The sequence below is a fragment of the Arvicola amphibius genome, chromosome 1 (genome assembly GCF_903992535.2).
Source record: "Arvicola amphibius chromosome 1, mArvAmp1.2, whole genome shotgun sequence".
In the NCBI taxonomy this organism is placed as follows: Eukaryota; Metazoa; Chordata; class Mammalia; order Rodentia; family Cricetidae; genus Arvicola; species Arvicola amphibius.
This window is the reverse complement of record NC_052047.1, coordinates 74704703-74724106: the sequence shown is the minus strand read 5'-3', so window position 1 is coordinate 74724106 and position 19404 is coordinate 74704703. Positions and strand designations below refer to the sequence as shown.

The 19404-nt window shown below is 46.5% G+C and overlaps 1 protein-coding gene across 1 annotated transcript in view; it reads right to left on the bottom strand.

The window, feature by feature from the left end:
* The window catches only part of Vwc2 (von Willebrand factor C domain containing 2), a 152140-nt gene extending 137769 nt beyond the window's left edge, over window positions 1-14371 (bottom strand). The window contains exon 1 of the mRNA XM_038337593.1: window positions 13676-14371. Coding sequence (XP_038193521.1) covers window positions 13676-14371 — 696 coding nt within the window. The remainder of the gene's footprint in view (window positions 1-13675) is intronic.
* Window positions 14372-19404: the final 5033 nt, after the last annotated feature.

Here is a 19404-nt window from a genome sequence, read left to right as displayed (position 1 = left end):
GAACCACTAATAACAACTAGTAGAATGTTTATGCTTGATTTGTGGGTATTACCAGGGAGAGACTTCCCTGAGAGGAAGTGATCATACACAGTGCATCTGGAGCTGGACTTCCAGATGTCAGGACTCAAAAGTCTGCAGGGTGAGCTACAGTGCAGAAAAAATGAAAATATCACTTTTAGAATATATCGCAAGAAGTCTAATCATCTTCAGTTCTGGGAATAAGGACCCAAGGGAGGGAGGGAGAGGGATGAGGACTGAGTCAAAAGCTAAGATTCTAGCTTGAGTCCACCGGGTCCTGGTGGAAGGGACTGTCAGAAGGGTCCTTGGATAGGGGGCAGGTCTCTGAGAATGGGGAGCTGACATTCACTAGCCTGGATGGATTCCAAAGGCTCCAGGTGCTCTGGGAGAAAGCTAGTCTCCACTATAGTACGGAATCTCATGAGTCCAGGACTCATTCGGGTGTTTGAACAGACAACAGGCACCTAGGATACAGGACAGAGCAGGGACCTCTGATGGTCAGGGTTCTCGAAGGATCTGGAACATGACAGCTGTCAAGAGTAAAGACTCTATTACCATTGGCGGCTACAAAGAAGCTGACAATCATTTACAGACATGGGAGCCAGGGTTCTGCTCCCAAGAAAACAAAGGATCTTTAGCACCTGATACAGTTGGCTGGATTCTGTAACAAGAAACCAGGCAAAAGTCAGAAGGTGGCAAGGATAAGGTGCCCTTCCCAATAATCTGATGCTACAGGAGTCCTTTCTCTCTTGGGTTAAATGAAACCCGGCCCTACCATTATGGGGGAAAACCACTGGATCATTGGGTAATTCCCAAAGTAATAAGATTCATGAGCATTTCCAAGACCAGAACATTCCAAAAGAAGCTCAAGTGAAAACTGACAAGGACAACCATTTCTACCCATCTTCTGACTGTCAGGAGCCACACGCTGAAGGTTGTGTTCCCAAACTAAAGATAATGATCTTCCAGCTGCCACGTGGGAATTTGGTATGTTCCTTCTGTCCTTGCTCTTCGGTTATCCTGATGAGCTCAGACTCCAAGCAAGTTGCTAGAGGCAAGAGCTAAAAGCAAAGGGCCTTTTCCCACTGGTTCTGGAGACTAACAACGCCTCAAAAAACAAAACAAAACAAAAAAAACACTGCCACAGTTTCGTCACCAGGTGGCGAAAGTGTCCTTTCTAACTACTCATATTATCAGAACAGTCCAGGTCACACTCTGGGCACCAGCAAGTGCTCTTCTGTGTGAATATCTCATTAACTTCTAATAGGCTGGAACTGCATTATTAAGCTATGGGCAAAAAGCAGAAGTGATACCCTCTGACTTGGCTTTGACAGAATGAAGAAAATACACCCAGGAGTCCAACCCAGGTCTGGTCTATAGCTAAAAACCTTCACTGGTATGGGATCCGAACACACACACACACACACACACACACACACACACACACACACACACCCTTGGTTACAATGACCCTACAATAGAACTACTCTGCTGGATGTCTTACTACCTGGAGGACACACCCGGAATGAACTCAGTCTCCTTTTCTTCCATTCTACTCTGCTTCCTACTCCCCCTTGATACTGACTTATTAAACTACTCACACACTTTCCCCCCAAATCTGGCTGGGAGCAATGGTCTATGTGAGGTACAGGGTGGGTCCATAGTCACAGAAAGGCTGGCAGGCACACCCTGTTTTCTGATGGACAGTGACCCCGCAGGCCTATCAGAGGCAAGTTCTGCTCCCTCTTGGTGCGTCTGTCTCCTTTCTATGGGAAGGTGGTATTTCTTCATAGGAACGAAATAGAGCATAATCCCTCGCTTCCCCTCAAAGCCAAGCAGCAGCAGACAGCCACGAGGCATTCAGCCTGGATGCCTGTACTCTTCAGAGAAGGCATTTTTTGTCATTCCTTGTTCTCCGTGCTCTGTCAGGGAACGGATTTGCACACAAGGGGACTTAATTAAGGACCATCCCCAGAAGCTGTCAGTTTCCAAGAATCTGGAAGGAGAAACAAAACTCCAGGGACTGCACCGTAAATTCACAGAGCATCCTGGGGGCAGAGGAGAAGTGGCACAACCTTCTTCTTAAGCACCAAGCAATAACTTTGTAAGATCCTCACCTGCCAAAGTCTTTCAAACCTTTGTGGGAAGAATTCCCTCAGAATAGTGCAGCTCTTACAGGGATCTGCTAGAGCTGTTAGGAGTAGAAAATGCCGGTGGTGTTCACATGGCATGTTTAACTGGTAGCAAAGGGCTGAGTAACTGAGAGGAATAGAATACAGCAAAATAGCTTCCTCTGCTGACAGCTCAGATACGGTGCCTGCAGACTGATGGATACACAGTCAGAATGGACGCACTGATAGAAAGTATGGCACTTCCGGCGTGCCCCTATCTACCTTTGGCAAGGGCCTGCCTCTTTGATTAGCCTTGCCTCCTGCCTCCTCTCTGGACATGGCAAAGAGCAAGTGGGGTGAGTTTTTTCAACGAACATCGAGGTATCACCTAATTCTACTTCAAATATGGCCATCAGCTGGGCTGTGAGAAACCCTGAGAAGCTCCTGCCTACATCCTGAGGAAATAAATGCTTTTGCTATCCACCAAGACCAACACAGGAAGGTTGCCAGCATGCCAAAGGCCACAGTACTAGATATAGGCAGTCGGAGTTCAGAGACCCCAGCCACCCACCTTGGGGACCCCAAGTGATATTGAGGTGCTTATGAAAAAGTTAATAGTTAATTTACTCACTCACAGATTCCTAAATTAAGTGATGTGTATACGATCAGCTGCTTAGAGCCCACGTGTATGACAGAAGTCCCTCTCGTAACTTTCACTAAAAGCTTTCCTAGAAACAAACAAAAAAACCTGGAAGACCCAAACTCTTAGGAAATCCTTTGGAGAAGGAGGAAGAGGGTTTACTAGTCACTGACTATATAAAGGAGTAAAATCAAATATCTTTCAAGGTGTAAGGGTTTGAAAAGACCTGTGAACCGACCCCACTGTAGGGAACATAAATTCAATTCAGGGATCGTTCAGGTAGGAAAATGAAGCAGTGAACTAGATGAACAGGGACAGGGTCTGCAGTCAAGAGAAGAAGACTTGAATGCATTAAAACTGATATGCATATAGCTACACAGTCATGCGTGCATGTGCATGTGCATGTGCATGCATACACAGGCACACATACACACTCACACGCATGGACGCAGGCAAAACACAGCCCCATGCTGTCATTCTTAATGTGATATGGCAAACAATGGTCATCTTATACAAATAATGATGACAATGCTCAAATATGTGTTTCTTTCCTTTTTAACAGAGCCGGCAGGGCCACAGCAGTAGGGCTCACACCCACATCTCTAAGGCGGCTCTTCTGGAATCCGGCGTGGATACCACCAGTCCAGCTATCATGTTAAAGTCCATCTGAGTGCATCAGCTGTCAATTATTGAGTGCTAGAGCTCAGTGCCCACTCACCACCTGCACTGCTAGCTGTCCCCTTCCTTTGCCCCAAGCAAGTCTCCTTTGGTGGCATTCACACACACGTGTGAAAAGAGTACCAGCAGTGTTTTCAGGTTACCCAATTCTTTTGTCTGAGATGTTAATCTCTATGCAAAGGAGCCTACAGGGCTCACTTACCCATAGAGGGACCCGCTTTTGCAAGCAGACATACAGAAACCATTAACCTGTGAGCGAATCATTAAAGCGTGTCCCTCCTCCTTTCCTAGTATCCAGGGGCTGGATGATCTTATTTTCTTGGCTTCCTGGAGAGCTCTGGAGCCCAGAAGTTCTGCCAACAGCAAGAAGCTGTCCAAGCTGAGACATGAGAGCACAGTTTATCCCTCAGGCCACCTGCCTGTCTTCCTCCAGCTAGAGGGAAGGAACAGTCCTGTCAGAATTCTTTTTGTTTTCCAACTCACCCACATTGCATTTCTGTATGCCAGGTATAGCTAGGTAGCAATAGGTCAGTACAACAGTGTTCAGGGCAGTCTTAATCCACGTGAGAAGGTATGTGTCTCACTGGCCACACCCAAGGGAACTAAATACAGCTCTTCTACTGCCTGAGGGAGGAGGGGCTGTGCCTCCAAAGTGACTGTCACAACTCCCAACACACCAAAAGTAATTAATGAGAACAGTCACTTGCTTGAAACTAATTTGATGGTATTTTGCTTGAAGCCTTCTAAAAACACAGAGAGATCTTTGTAAAAGGCACCCAAAATTTGTTTGAAGGTAAGACTAAGGGGTGTTGGGAAAGCTGGGCACGTGGAGTATCTTTATTACGTTATTTATTTACGTTGGATACTTTATTTCAGAACTTCCCAGGGTGTGGCAGGCATGGAGAACCAACTAAGAAGGAAGATCAGCTTGAAGTACTCTGACCTTCATTACAGAAAGGACAATAAAAACTGCTGGTGGTCAAGGGAAGCCTAGTGGTACCTACCATGGGCAGCTTTGGCAGGAGGGGGCCTTCGAATATATGTGAGGTTGATTCCTGGATCTCCTTCCTGGAAGCATTTGAAAACTGACCTTCAAGGGTTTTCCTATTTAAATTTCCCAATTCAAACTCCAGGGCAAGGAAATCAACCCAGGCATAGGTGTATCTACTTTCTCTGGCTCTTCCCCCCCATCAGGAAGGCAGGCACTGTGCAGGGTCCACTCAACCAACACCATGCACCAAGGGTGTGGGTTGCCCAACTGTTTTGCACACAGTAGGTTTTTTCAACCTAGTTTCTACAATCTGTTGCCAGAAACATCCCTTATACCTCTTGTAGTCGAATAACCCACTAACCGAGACTACAGGTATATGCCATTTTCTGCTGCTTATTATTACTTGAAATTATGTTATTAGACTCCTGTCTGAACAACAGTTGTACTGGATACACTGACCAGATTCATAGCTGCTTTTCCTGTTTATTCTGTCTTTGTTGCACAGTTGTTGATCTCCAGGACAGCTTGCCCATGGCAGCTCTGCATACAATATCTTCTCCGGCTGCCACTTCTGCTGAACATCTCTCTTCTGTCCCTGTGCTCATTAGTCTCAGAATAGCATGAATGTAGACACATTGTATTTATCCTTGCTTATATTTGCTGGCTTTTCTGAACCAGAAAACCAGTGTGTGCTGCAAGGACCAAGTCTTGGAACTGTCTCCTGATTTCTCCCAGAGTCTACAGTCTAGGAAGAAATCATCAGACCTTAGGTTTTCTCTTCTCTGCAGTAGAATGTCTCATTCCTTTATCCTAGCCATATGTCTGCTTCTTCAGACTTACTTGCTGACTCACTAAATTAACTCTTCATCAGTGTCTTGTTTTGTACTAGCTACTTTTCTTGTTACACAAAACAACAAACAAAAGCAATGTAAAGAAGGCTTATTTGAGTATACAGTATATAGTGTATTGTGGCAGGGAAGTCAAAATGTTGGCATGGGAGATGGATGCTAACATTGCTTCCCCAGCCAGAAGTTTGGAAAGAGATGATTCTGGCATTACATTTGACTCCCCTCCCCCCTTTTCTTTTAATCATTCTGGGTCCTTATTCCATTGGATGGTGCGATCCACAGTCAGAGTGGATTTTTCCTCCTTCTGGAAGCTTCTTATTTAAATTCCAGGAAGTATATCTCTTAAGGGATTCTAAACATAGTCAATTAACAATGAAGATTAACCATTGCAAATCTACTGCTAAACCCAGTTACTACTTACTGGACAAGAACTATTTTGGCATTACTTCATTAATGTATGTCACACTTGATTCTATTACTTTTATAAACATGGCAATTAGCTGGAATACATTTCTATCTCTTACCTAGCTGTTTAGTTTGGGCATCCATTTTTAGATTCATCTTAAATATACTCATGTCTCTTTTCTGAATCTCAGAGAGGTTCAACAACTTTGCTATAGGCTGTCTCTCACTTATAAGTTCCCTTCTTTCCCTAATTAAGCTTCATTTAGAGACCACTCACATTGCTTGGAATGCTCTTTGTGGTGATTTTAGTAGCCTAGGTGGAGGGTGCATTTCCTCTGTGTGTGCTTGCTAAGGTTAGGTATCTTTGGTCTCTATCCAAGCTATTAACTTGAGAAAAGTAGAAAAGTTTGTTGTTTTTCACACCTCCTGGGGAAGTATTTCCACATCTATAAAAGAGCGTGAATGGAGAAACTGGAACTATACAAAGAAACCCCAAGTCTCTTTCTCCTCTGAACAATGCTCAGGTCTTTTGAGGGACAGAGCCTGGCTTTATGCGGTTAATGATGATCTTATTCCCTTTATTGCTACATAGACTCATGAGACTAGGCCAATAAGAACTAACAGGAACCAATAGAGTTTTTCAGAGAGCCACCATGTCAAGGCAGACTTTGCTGTATGAATTATAATTTCCATCTTTAGGGATCAATCTCTTATTTTCTCACCATCTCAGCTATCCTTCTCAAAAGATGTTCCTTTGGTTGAGCCTTTTATGCCCCTTTTAAACATATACATTAAAGGCTCAGTTCTGAAATGGACTCTTTTGGGTGGTAGTGAGAGCTCAGACTGGTAGAGTCTACAGATAGATCCATAGCCTCCAAGAGGGTGCCCTTGAAGGGGCTTATAGAACCTTGGCCAATCCTCTTTTTTTGATCCTGGATCTTGATGAGGCTGGTTCTACTCTACCATGTCCTTTCAACAGGATGCACACAGTTCTTCTCTACTGGTCAGAAACAACAGGGCCAACTGAGTATGGATTGCTACTTCCAAAACTGTGAATCAAAAAAGTTTGATTTTCTTAATAGATGCGCTCACTTAAATAAAATACTGACAAATATCATAGCCAGGATTTTTTTTACATTATATCCAGGATTTTGTGCAGTTTGTAAAAGGTAGAATTTTGGCTATCTTCCATTTTGCCATGAAAGGAATGGTCTCCCCGTGTTTAATGCAGCACCATTCTGTCACAACTGGAAATGTATCCACAGAACATTTTAAATTTTGGTCTTCCTGCTTTTCTACTGTCCTAGGGATTCTGAGAGAACTCACAAGGCCACAGGCAGATGCCTGACATCATCCCTTTCTGCAGATTCGAAAGGCAGCCCATGTCCTGGCCGCACCCCAGTGCCTGACAGAAATAGAATGAGAAGAGAGATCCAGCTGGCAGGATCTCAGCCTGGGAACACATGAGCAGGAGCAGCAAGAAGGACTTCCAGCTACATGGTCAGAAAAGTACTGTGAAGGATGGCTACCGAGCAGGCGGGCCTCGGTGGAAAGTCATTAGCTGATGGTGACTATATTGGAACAGTTTTTTCCTGTCCCTTAGGACCTCTGCCCTGATGCCTCCTATCATTTAAAAATAAGCCATCAGCAAGAATTGAGTTGATTACTACTAATGCCGAGTAATAACAAGCAAGAGTGACTCTCTCCTCTCCACTCAGAGCTCCCAGCAGGACCCTCTGGACGTTTCGTATCACAGTGGCCCTGCTTGTCAACTAGAAGGACGCATTTGCTTCTCACTGTGTCTCTAAGATCTATCTTGATATATCTGGCACACAGCAATCAAAAGTTTTTGAGGAAAAAAAGGCAAGGGTTGGTTTTATGTTGCGATGTATCAAATATGGAGATTTTATCTGAACAAAAACACTTAAAACACAGCCCCACAAATGTGTCCTTGGTGATTAGGGCATCGTCAGGTAGAGGCCCCAGGAGATCTAAGCCGCACCATGGCAGAGCCACACTCAAACCTTCTGGAGCACTCAGCATCCACACAGGTGATAAGAATATGATTTTTCTCATGTCTGTTTAGAGCTTAAAACACAAACTATCCTCAGTCACCCCATTCCTTCTAATGGTAAGAGATGTTCAGGGTATTGCTTGCCTTACCTGCCAGCAAACAAGACGGCCGTGAAAATGTCCCAGGGCTCTGAATGTAGCAGACAGAGACTCACACCTGCACGTCCACACTCTATGAACTATGTGCACACAAATAAAGGTCATCTGGGATCTGAGGATCCCAGGATTCCTTCAGAGGACAACCGACTAGAAGGCACTCATTTCCTAAGGTGAAACGTCCGGACCAGAGTCTACAAACACAACAGCTGCTAAGCGGAGAGGGGGCCATGTGCAGGAGCAAATGGCTTGCTAAGGCACAGTGGTGCCAAGCCTGTTCCTCCACAATTGTCATCTAAGAACCATCCTCTTTTTACAGGAACTAAGTATCTGTGTGTTGACACGAACCTTTTGATATTGGCACTAGATAAACAAATGCTATAGACATGAGCTAACTATTGGGAAGCTTCAGCTGGATTTGATTGGGCCCCAGGTAAGTATGGTCTTCTCCAGGATCTTGCCTATGTCTTGAGACCTAATGTTCTGTGATTGACAGACTGGAATCATTGCCCTTTGCTCTTGTGGAATGCTTAGGACTAATGTTTTTATTTCGCTGCAACTCAATAGTTCATAATTTTAAAGATATAGATACTTACGCTATTTTGAGTCAAAATGTCATAAATTCACATAAACAAATGTTTGGGCAAATGAACCCAATTATTTATTAGGCATAATGTCATTCAGGTGCCCAAGTCTGTATGAATGTTCCTTTTGTACAGCTAGGTAGATTTAAATGCCATTCTCACTGCCACACACAAAATGCTACTTGCTCAGTGAGAGAAGATAGTAATAACAATTGTTTTTGGCTAAGCAATATCAGCCAAAAGAATATAAACACCATTAGACTGAAAATATGATTGATTTTGTTTTACTGGCACTTATCCAAAATTGCAACAGACATCTATTTAGACAGAAGTTTCGGTTCCAATTTTCATGTGAAAATATTCTCCTCATTGATGGGATTCTAGAAATGAGAATTTTTGATGCAGTTAATAGCAAGCCAGACACTCAATCTTTCAGAGAGGGAGAGAGAGAGAGAGAGAGAGAGAGAGAGAGAGAGAGAGAGAGAGAGAGAGAGAGAGAGAGAGAGATTGCTTTAACTCAGTATCCCTCATCCAATTTGTCTGCAGAAACAGAAACCCCACAGTTCTTTCCTTCTCAACAGGTCTTGAGCTCTGACAGATGGTCCATCAAGCAATGTCTACTAATAATTCATATTTTTTCCAAAGACACACTGATTGCTAGTAGAACTTCTGATTGCTGTGATAACAGTGCTGACACCTTAAATTAATACCATCCAACCAGAGGCAAAGAAATATGAAGTGTTAGCCATCCAATACGGCCTTAGTTCGGAGAGCCCCATGAGTTCCACCAGCTCAGCTAACACACTGAATGTGGCTACAGACTCCCATTTAGACCTTAATGAGTTCCTCAGAACCAGAACTCCTACCATGGGAACAATTTTTATATAGATCAAAATAAAACTATTTCCTGTTAATTCAGTCAGCTTCTTCAATAAACGATTATCATCATGGGGGACAAGTTTAAAACTCAATAGAGCAGCAGAGTCACCTTCTAGCTATCTGTGACTTGAGAGCACAGTTATAGAAGCAACATTAAAAACTCCAAAGGTGGCACTCACATAATGGAACTGACACAATTAGATGGGCCACACTGATGTTAGTGGGCCTGGAGTTATTACCTTTCCCTATGTCTTCTTCATAAAGACTTGCTTCCTTCATGTAAATATGTCCCTTTCTACTCTGCTTGTCTTGTTTGTCCTGTATTCTCATTGCCACAAGGTCAACTCTGGTCACTGGCACCCTGTGCTATACACCGAACTGTATAATGACATTATGATCAAGTCCCATCAAGTCCCAACCCTTTTATCTAATAATCTTACTGCATTTGGAGATCTAGCCATTGAGGGAGGAAATTGAGTTTAAAATGACGTCACTGGAATGATAATCCAAAAATATTGGCATCCCGGCAAGAAATTTGGGACTTGGGAATTAGCAAAGTGTGTTTGTCTATCATGTGTAAAGCCACTGATCCAATCCCTACAACAACAATCGTGACCACTAAGGAAGAAGGAAAAAATGAAAAAGAAAAAGAAACTTTGAACATAAATATCCAGAAGAAAGAGCAAGTAAAGACACAGAGAAGACAGCCCCTTTATAAGCCAAGGAACACAACCGAGATGGAATCAACCCTGTACATATCTTGACCTTGAATTTCTAGCCTCCAAGACCAGGAAGTTATACATTTCTATGTTTTAAGGCACCAAGCTTTATTTTTTCATTTTTAAAAAATTTGGTACTTGTTATGGTAACCCTAGATGACAAATATTCCTAGGAAGCCCAAAGTACATGGAACTTGTTCTAATCTTGGATGTCTGCTGCTGTCAGAAGCTGAAAGAACAAGACACTTGATACATAATCAAGAGGCAGTGGAAAACATTCTACTACTAAGTGCCCTCCCCTCCCCCCGATTCTGGAATTCACGTGGGATTATAGTCTCCTAGAGGGGTGAGACCACCATCATGCTTGCTACCACTATCACCTTGTGGTATTTTGCTAAGTAGTAAAATCTTCTACCAATATGTAGCAATAAATGGTAGGTGTTTGGGTAAGGGTTAAGGTACCCAGAAAGGGGAGAAAAGGGAGGGGTGATACTCTGCAGCAGAAGGGGTGGGGAACATGTGCCCAAGAATGGGGAAGCACAGGAACTAAGGAAATGCTGATTGCTTACAGGAGCCAAATGTCTCACACATCATAGGCACCTGCTGGCAGCTGGCAGCCCCAGAGCTTCATCTGCTGCTCACTTCACCAGGCAGTGCTAGCAACTTCCTCTCTCAGGAAGCAGGGACTAACCTGTCACAGGGTTCTGTATCTCCTCAGGAAAGGAAGTCTTTCTCCTCAGAACTGTCTCTAGCTCACAGCTCTGAGCATTACAACTATGTCATACAACAGACTGAGGAAGAGATGACCCCCGCTCTCTCTCTCTGAATGCTCACAGCAAATATGTGACCATTTGCAAAGTAAATATCTCTCACTGCCATCCACAAACTCCATGGACTTGAAACTGACTGCATTCTTCCATGTTGATCCTTTGTAGGACCCTCCCCCCAGGTGCTGGGTCCTTGTACAATGCTGAAAAACAACAGCCCACAGGCCCAAACGACTTCTATTAGCAACACCAAATAGGATATATGACTAGACACTTACGTGATACCAAAGGCAAGGAGTAAGCAAAACATCATAGAATAAAACCTTTGCGCAAAAACTTTGTAAGAGAAATCACATAGTTAAATTTATGAAATGTTGCAATATACAAATGTGTGACATCCTAGCATGTGTAAAGACTGCCTGAAAGGTTAGAACGAAAAGTCAGGCAGGAGCTGGCTCAGTTGGTTTACTGAGCAAGTATGAGAACCAGAGTTTGGATTCCCAGCACTCACATGAAAGCCAGGTGAACTGGCATATCCTGGCAACTCTCATGCTTTGGGAAGAGGGGAAGAATGGAGTCAGAGGGTCTCCAGAGGTGGCCAACTGGTTTAACTAAATCAGTAAGTTTCAGGGTCAGTGAGAGACCCTTTCTCAAAAACAAGTCGGAAATCGACTGAATGACTGAGGAGTTCACTACACATTGACCTCTGGTTCTGTGCATGTATACACACACGCACACACACAGACAGACAGACAGACAGACAGACACACACACAGAGACAGAGAGAGACAGAGACAGAGAGACAGACAGAGAGACAAAGACAGAGACAGAGAGTATGAAAAGTCACTTGAAGAAGGAGGATGTGAATATGCTAATTTGAAGAAGGAGGATGTGAATATGCTAATTTCCTGGGGGGTTTGTCACTATCACATTCTCCCCCAGAATTTAAAAACACATTCTCTCTCCAATACCAGTTTTGCAGTCAGAAACCAAAGCAGAGGTTGCCCTCCTCCAAGAGCCAAAGACAGCTCCGTTGCTTCTAGTGCTTAGCAATGAATTATGAAAACAGAAGTTTGAGTTCTCCTGTCTCTGTGATTTCAGGTGCAGGGATGGCTCCTCTGGGAAGTGTTTCAACTCTCTGTTTCATAGTAAAATAATTCCTCAGCTCACCTCGCAAAGCTCCTCTAAAGTGGAACTCTATAAACAGAACAAGCAACAAATGTTATTAATTTAACAACAACTGTTTGCTTTGATTTTATAAGGCCCTGATTATCTTATGAACCCAGAACACTTAAGGGAATTGCATTGGGAATCCAAAACATCTGGAGAGTTGTCTGGCAGCATCCCCAGAGTACAGGAGGCAGTTCCAGGGTAGTGTTCTTGGCGCTAACATATTCCCTGAGTTTGGGTCCTATAGAATTTTCACCTAAGTGCTTTCTCCAAAGGGCGGAAGCCAAGCCACGTGGGACATCTGAAGCTCTACCCTGCTCATGAGCCAAGGGGACAGCCGATTCCTCATCCCACAGAGAACAACAATGAAATCCAAAGGGGAGCATAGTTGCCTTGTTTCAGTCATGCACCTGAATAGCAACCAAGTCCAAATGGAAACCCATGTTTCTTGACCGAATCACAAAGCTGCTTACACAGTTTCCACACTATCTGTAGATCAGTTCTTCCTGGTTTTGCACTTCCCTGTGCTCTCCGTGCTGGGATTCACCCCTCTTTCACTCGTGGAGTCCAGGAGTCCACAAATTTACAGGGGATTCCAATTCCAAAAGGCTTCCCTCCTGTCTTCTAACCTCTGCTTTAGGATTTGCAGCTGCAGGATGCCCTCTGCTGGCAGGGGGGGGAAAATGTCTTTCCCGTTTTAAGCCAAGGGCCAGGGCCAAACCTGTGGAACCCAGGTTGGGATGTGTGCAAATGCAGACAGAAGACCCTTTCAAAGGTTCCCTACCCAGAGGCAGACATTGCACCCTGCACCACGCCCAGCACATTCAGGGAGGGCAGGGCTCCAATGCAAACCTAAGTCCTAATAGGCCCGGGATGGAGTTCAAATGCAGTGTAAGGCTTAAAGCATAAGCTATGGAGTAGAACTGCTTAGTTTGATACAAGAATTTGCTCATGTTAGCTTCCCTGCCTTCAGCTCGTTATTTAGATCTTCTCTGTCTCAGGTGCTTCTTCATAAAACAGAGACAGATCACCTACCTCCTGGATGGAGACACAATCCCAGTAAAGCACTGCACTTTAGATCCTTAGCCTGGAACCTAATACTGAGGGTCAAGAGGAACAGGATTCCTTGTAGTCCTCTACAAGATTAAAACACTTTTAATCAGAAACTGGCTTCTCGATATTGCATCCCACCATGTTTTGATAGTAAGCAAAAAAAAAAAAGTTTTCTTTTGATATTTAGGACATTTACTTGTTAATCTGACCACCATATCCGGGAGAATGGCTTCTGTATATGAATGGTCTTTAGCAATTAGTCAGTTACTAAAGACTATGTCCCTAGTGGCAGGGTAAATTACACTGCGTTTGAAAACAGGTTGAGCGCTTCATTTCTAAATTAGGAGCAATGAATTCGTGTTGAAAGTATAGTCAATAACTTGCAGCCGTTCCCTTGGTGTCTAATGAAACCCCTTTACAGCAAATACCTGATCAATCAATACAGACTGGCCACACTGGTCTTATAAGGACTACCCCAACATTGAAAAGGGGGTGTGTGAAAGAGGTACCCAAAACACCGTTCCCCACCTCAGAGAACCAGGTAGAGCCTTCCCTTCAAAGTGGGGGACAGGTGTCACAGAACCAAAGCCTTTCTGTCCCTTCCTGGAAGGTGCCAAGTAGCCGGCAGGCGCTTGCCTCTTACCACGAACTCCTCCAAAGTCTGGTAGGTCTTGCCCCGGAACTCGCAGTAGTTCTTCCTCTCCTTGCACTGTGGACAGCACTGGCTGGTGTCGACGTGGATGCAGCGCGGGTGAAGCCGCGGGCACTCTGGCTGTGCGCAAAGGGGCCCCTCCTCCGTACACAGACAGGGGCAGGCTGAGGGACCTGGGGCGAACTTCTCCCCAATCGCATACACGAAGCCACTCTCGTCCACGCAGCCCTTGCCGCGGTAGTCTGGGTAAGCGTATTCCTCAGGCAGCTCTGGTGTGGGCACGAGTTCTAGGCTGATCGCTTCCTGTGCCGCGGCGGCTGGGGGCTCCCCCTGCGGGGTGTCCCCCCGAGGCCGGACCTGCCAGTCTGCGGCCTTGACACTCCCGCCCTGAGCAGTCCAGGCCTGCTTCTGCTTGCTCCACGCCTCCCGACTCGCGAGCGCGCGGCTACCCTTACTCTTCCAGTCCCGGGCACTGCTGCCCTCGTCCCTCGCGGCGCGCCCGAGCTCGCTCACCCTCCCAGTGTTGTCCCGAGACGCGTGCTCGCGTTTCTCCTGGCCGGGTTGCTCAGGAGCTTGGGCCAGCTTTTCCAGCGGGATGCTCGGACTGCACAGAGCCACCATCAGGCAGCAGGTGACCAAGAGGGAACTGGAGAGCGCGCCAACTGCCATCGCAGAGGAGCTAGGCATCCCCTACCACGTCCCGGCGGGCGGGCGGGCGGGGAGCGCGGACGAAGAGCGAGTCGCATTCACAGCCCGGGGGCGCGCCGCTGCCAGCCAGGAGTCGCCGTCCCTGCGGAGAGAACAGCAGCACAACTGAGCTCCGCGGCCCGCGCGCACCTCGGCCCCTCCGTGGCCCCCACCCGGCTCGGCGCCGCCCGGGCTCCCGCATCGCTCTAGATTAACGAGCTGGACGCCAGAGGCGGGGGCAGCTTGCCCAGTGTCTGTACACAACGGGCTTCTCAGACATCACACATGTGCAGGAATATATAGCAAGGGAAGTCCAACAAAAACACCGGCCCGGGGTCTCCTGCAGTGGAGATTAGTGCTGGAGATGGTCACCAGCAGGTTGCGGAGCCCAGAAAATGCAGCAAGGCGGGCGGGTGCGGTCTGCAAGGCTCGCACTCAAAGCTCAAATTCCGGCACCTGGGCTAGCCCTCCCTAAGTCGTGGCCGCATTTCCCGCAGGTTACTAAAGGAAGAATTCCGCAGTGGAGTTGGAGATCGACAAATGGGCTCACAGATTAAAGAGAAACCCTTCCTCTCTTGCCGAAGAGATTTGTGCATGGAAAGGGAGCTGGGTTGGGGAGAGCCGGGGAAAACAAACAAACAAATAAACAAACAAACAAACAAAAAACCCACTGTTACTCCAGCTACTCCGAAGACCCCAGGAGGCGTTTGTAACTTCTTAGACGCCGCCTGTCTAGGAAGCACAAGTCCCCTCTGTTCTCTAACCGGGGCACTACCTGGCCTCTGCCTGGTTGACCCGCTCCGGGTTTCCCAAGGCTTTGCTCCTTTGCTGCTATCCCCCTTCCTGTGCCAGGCTCTTCACTAGGCGATTTGGAGGGTGACGTGAGTGCTATCACCGGCAACAGCGCTGTCTTGGAATAGCTTTTAATTCGGAGGGGTCTTGGTGATGGAGAAGCAATGTCTGAGTACTGGGAGGGAAGGTGCAGCGGAATAGGACTAGGGCCAAGACTATCTCATTAAAGCATGTCTTCCAGCCTTGGTGGATTTCAAAGTTTCTGTTGCCCAAAGGAGCCTAGAGCCTCAGACACCTCTGGTCACAGACATGCCGATCTATTTGCCTCTTCTAAGCACCCACGCTCTAGGTGCGCACCAGTGCGTCTGACCCCTCTGCCTCAGCCTTCTCTATTAGGACTCTAATCATGCTGGCCCCTGGCTCAGGGCCAACCCCAGTGAACATCACCCTAGAGCGAATCGCCCATATTTAAAACTTGGGAGGTAAGAAGGGGTCCTCCCCAGTGGCTGGGCCATAGAATAGTTTCCGGAGGCATCCCCATGCCCGCGGCGTGGACCTCCAACATGCACCCTCACCCCAGCGGACTGGCACCTACATACATGAGCTCAGGACGCGGGAGGGACGCCGGGCTCTAGCGGGCACGGCCCCGGGGCTCCAGTGCCCATCCTGGGACTGGCCGGGCACCAGCGCAGGGCGGACCGCGGAGAGTACAGTCCGACCTGCGCACTCTGCCCGGCGCGTGCACCCAGCTAAGGCATCTGACCCAGCCGGTTCATCTCGCAGCCGGTGGCCGGTAGCCTCGGCCCCGAGTCCTGTCAGTGCTAGCGCCGCCTTCCGCCGCTCATCCCCGGGTCTTGTCCCTGAGTCTCCAGCACGAAAAGCGCCCAAGCCCAGCCTAGCTCTCCCCGCTAGGCAGGCAAGGAATTTCCCCAAACTGAACCGCGGGGACTGGCGGGCAGTCGCTGTTCCCAGGAAGAGAGGAGAGGCTCCGAGCTCGTCCCAAGGGCCAATGGGACTCAGGCTGGCTGGGAGCCCGCGCGCCCGCCGCCTGCCTCCTGTCGCAGCTGCCTGTCGTGGGGTTTGCACCCTGCACCCTCCTCCGCTGCCCACGCTTGCGAGGCGTTGCCAACGCTGCCTACGCTGCCCTTGTTGGGTGGGAGGGCTCCTGTCGCATGCGCTGCGGTCGCCACTGCAGCTTAGCCCACCTGTCAGTCGCTCTCAGGCTTCTTTTCAATCTTGTCACTCACTCCCCTCTGGACTTTTTATCTTGGCTTTTCTTCTTTCTGTTTATTCTTTTCTTTAAAATCCTCTCCCCTAATTGGCCCCCTCTGGCTTTGCTCTCTGTGGACACAATTGCTTTTGCGGCTGTTGGAAATGTAAACCAAACTGTTGAGTTTGGAATCCTAAGGTTGTGTTAACATAGACTGTTGGGAGGTTTATTCCATCTTTACATCCAGAAACCCAGAGGTCCAGACAAGGAAGAGTGAGAAACTCGGAGTATATCAAACAGCACACCCTCCGGCTTGCACCACAGAGGCAACAGTGGCTGCTGCTGCTGTTGACTTGTTCTTATGCTGGAGTGGTAAGCAAGTCCGTTAGCTCCACTATGATCTTGAACACGAAATCTACCGCTTTTCTTGGATAAAAGACTAAAGGCCAGTGGTGTCTGTTCAAATTTCTCTCTGAGGCGGGATGTTTAAAGAAATACCTCTTTCCTGGACTGTGATTACTCGCCATGCCAAGGTTGCTCACATAACTGCACAGTGAGGACTGTCTTAGGATGAATTATTTTCTCCAACTCCATGTAGATGACCAACCAAGGTTTAAATGGGGGACCTGAAGCAATAGGGCCTGGAAAATCCCCGGGAGACCCTCCACAGGAGAGCAACCATGCACACTGATAAGAATTTTGTCAGTTTCCCTGCTGCCACTCTTGTCGCCTTCAGGGACGAGAAGAACTGTCTTGTGCCTGGGGGCTGCTGCCTTACCTCCAGCGGTTCCCTGATCCTTTTCCAGTACCCATCAATCATAACTTCTGGTGTTGTATGATGCCTCTGATACAGATACCACCACAGGCTACAGTGAGAATGGGCTGGGGTTGTGATCATTTCTAATGTGGGAAGCCCTCGATGGGGTACCTAGGGACAGCATCCAATGTGTTGTAGAGTCCTGGGTGTTTTTGCTAATTGCCACACTCATGAAATAGCTGTGCACTTTCTGGGACTATGTAATAATAAGTGTGAAGAAGCATAACTGAAAGTCAGGGTCCAATTGAAGGAATGAAGATGTTTGATTTGCCTCATCTTGATCCCATAAGGGATGTTTCATTTGTCTTACCTTGATCCCAAGTCTCTTTGCACCTGGAGGGACTTGTGACTTGCCCCAACCAGGACAATTGATCACTTTTCAAGTTCACACACAAACACATCACTTTTCAGATAGAATTTTTCCTTCCTCGTTTGTCCCTCTCAATATTTGTTAAGACTGCAGAATTTTCAGTTATTTATGATTTATATTGCAATATTTACATCCCATCTTGGCTGGCTTTTATTTCAATTTGACACAAGTTTGAGTCATCCAAGAGGGGCCAGGGTGGAAGTTATGGAGAGAAGTTGAAGCTTGACACTAGTTACATGGTTTAAAATAACTGATCTCTTTTAAAATTCAAAGTTACTCTAGAAATCCAGTCTCTATAAAATTCTAAAATCTCCTTAAAAGTTCACTCTCTCAACTGTGGGATCCTACAAAATTAAACAAGTTAAATACTTTCTTATTCCAAGAGGGAAGAACCAGGGCACAGTCATAATCTGAACAAAGCAAAATCAAATTCCAACAGTGTGAAGTCAGTGTCAGACTTCTGGGACTCATTCACGGTCTTCTGGGCTCCATCAAAGGGCTTGGGCAGCCATTGAGTATGCAGCTTGTCTAGTTCAGGCTAGCTCCATTCTCCATCTGCTAGTTCCCTAGGTGGTTGTCCCATGATATTGGCATCTCCCAAATGCCAACGTCTCCACTACAACTGGGCTGCACCTTCACTATTAGTGTGTTCTGGGCTTTCGTCAGGGACTCCGACCATGCCACTTTGTTGAGTTCCAACATATCTCCATAACCCCCTCAATCCTGGGGCTTTTGACTGTAGCTGAGGCTGTGCCTCTACCAATGGCTTTTCCTGGACTCACCTACTCTTTCTGACCTTTTCACGCCTTTGAAGTTAGCACTGCCTGGGTGACTGGTACACTATTGTTTGGTTGCCAGCATGAAGAGCAACCTTGGCTGCCTCTGGACCACAGCTTTGTCTCTCAATGCCTTTTCTTTTGGTTGTTGTTGTTTTGTTTTTGTTTTTTTCCAAGACAGGATTTCCTTTGTGTAACATCCCTGGCTGTCCTGGAACTCGCTTCATAGACCAGGCTGGCCTCATACTCACAGAGATCCGTTAGCCTCTGCCTCCCAAATTCTGGGATTAAAGTTGTGGCCACCACTAACTGGTGATGCTGATTTCTTAAACACTGCTTATTTCTTAGCCCAGATGACTAGCATCACCTGTTCTGGTAAAGAAAAAATTTTATTTTAGTTGTGCTGGTCCCTTGTTAATCATGCCTCTTTCTTGAGACTCTGCTGACCAGAACCACAGATTCTTAGTTAAAAATAGGAAATTATTTGGAGAGAGTCTTTAAACTTGTCTCTAAAACTTCACAAACCAGACCTCCATCACCTGCATTTGTGTTAGTATTCTTATCGCCCAAGATTTCAAAAAACAGCTCATTGGTCTCTGAGCATTCAGTGACTTTTCCAGCCCTAAGTCCTTGTACAATTCTCTTGAAAACATCATGGTCAGGTCTGTCACAGCAATACCCTCCTGTAGAAATGTACCCTTATAGCAATACCTCCCCTTCAACAATAAACCCTTACAGAAACATGCTGTAGGAAGTCTTACAGCCAGTGGTTACCCACCCACTGGGGCGTGGCCTCTTATACTATATAAACTCGATATAGAGCATGCACCGGCTCTTTTTCTGGCTGTGGGATTCGATTTCTGATCTCCATGGAAGCAGAGGATTCTGATTTGTGAGTCTACCCCTAAATAAATAACCACCTATTTCTCAATTCTGAGCTAGTGTGGGGTTTCTTCTAAGCGACCTTCTTCATTTTACAGTTTCTGTGTCGTTATTTCAAGGCTAAGCTAGCCAGGTGGCTGGGATGAACAAACCAGCCCTCCTCCTCCTACAGAAATACCCCCTTAC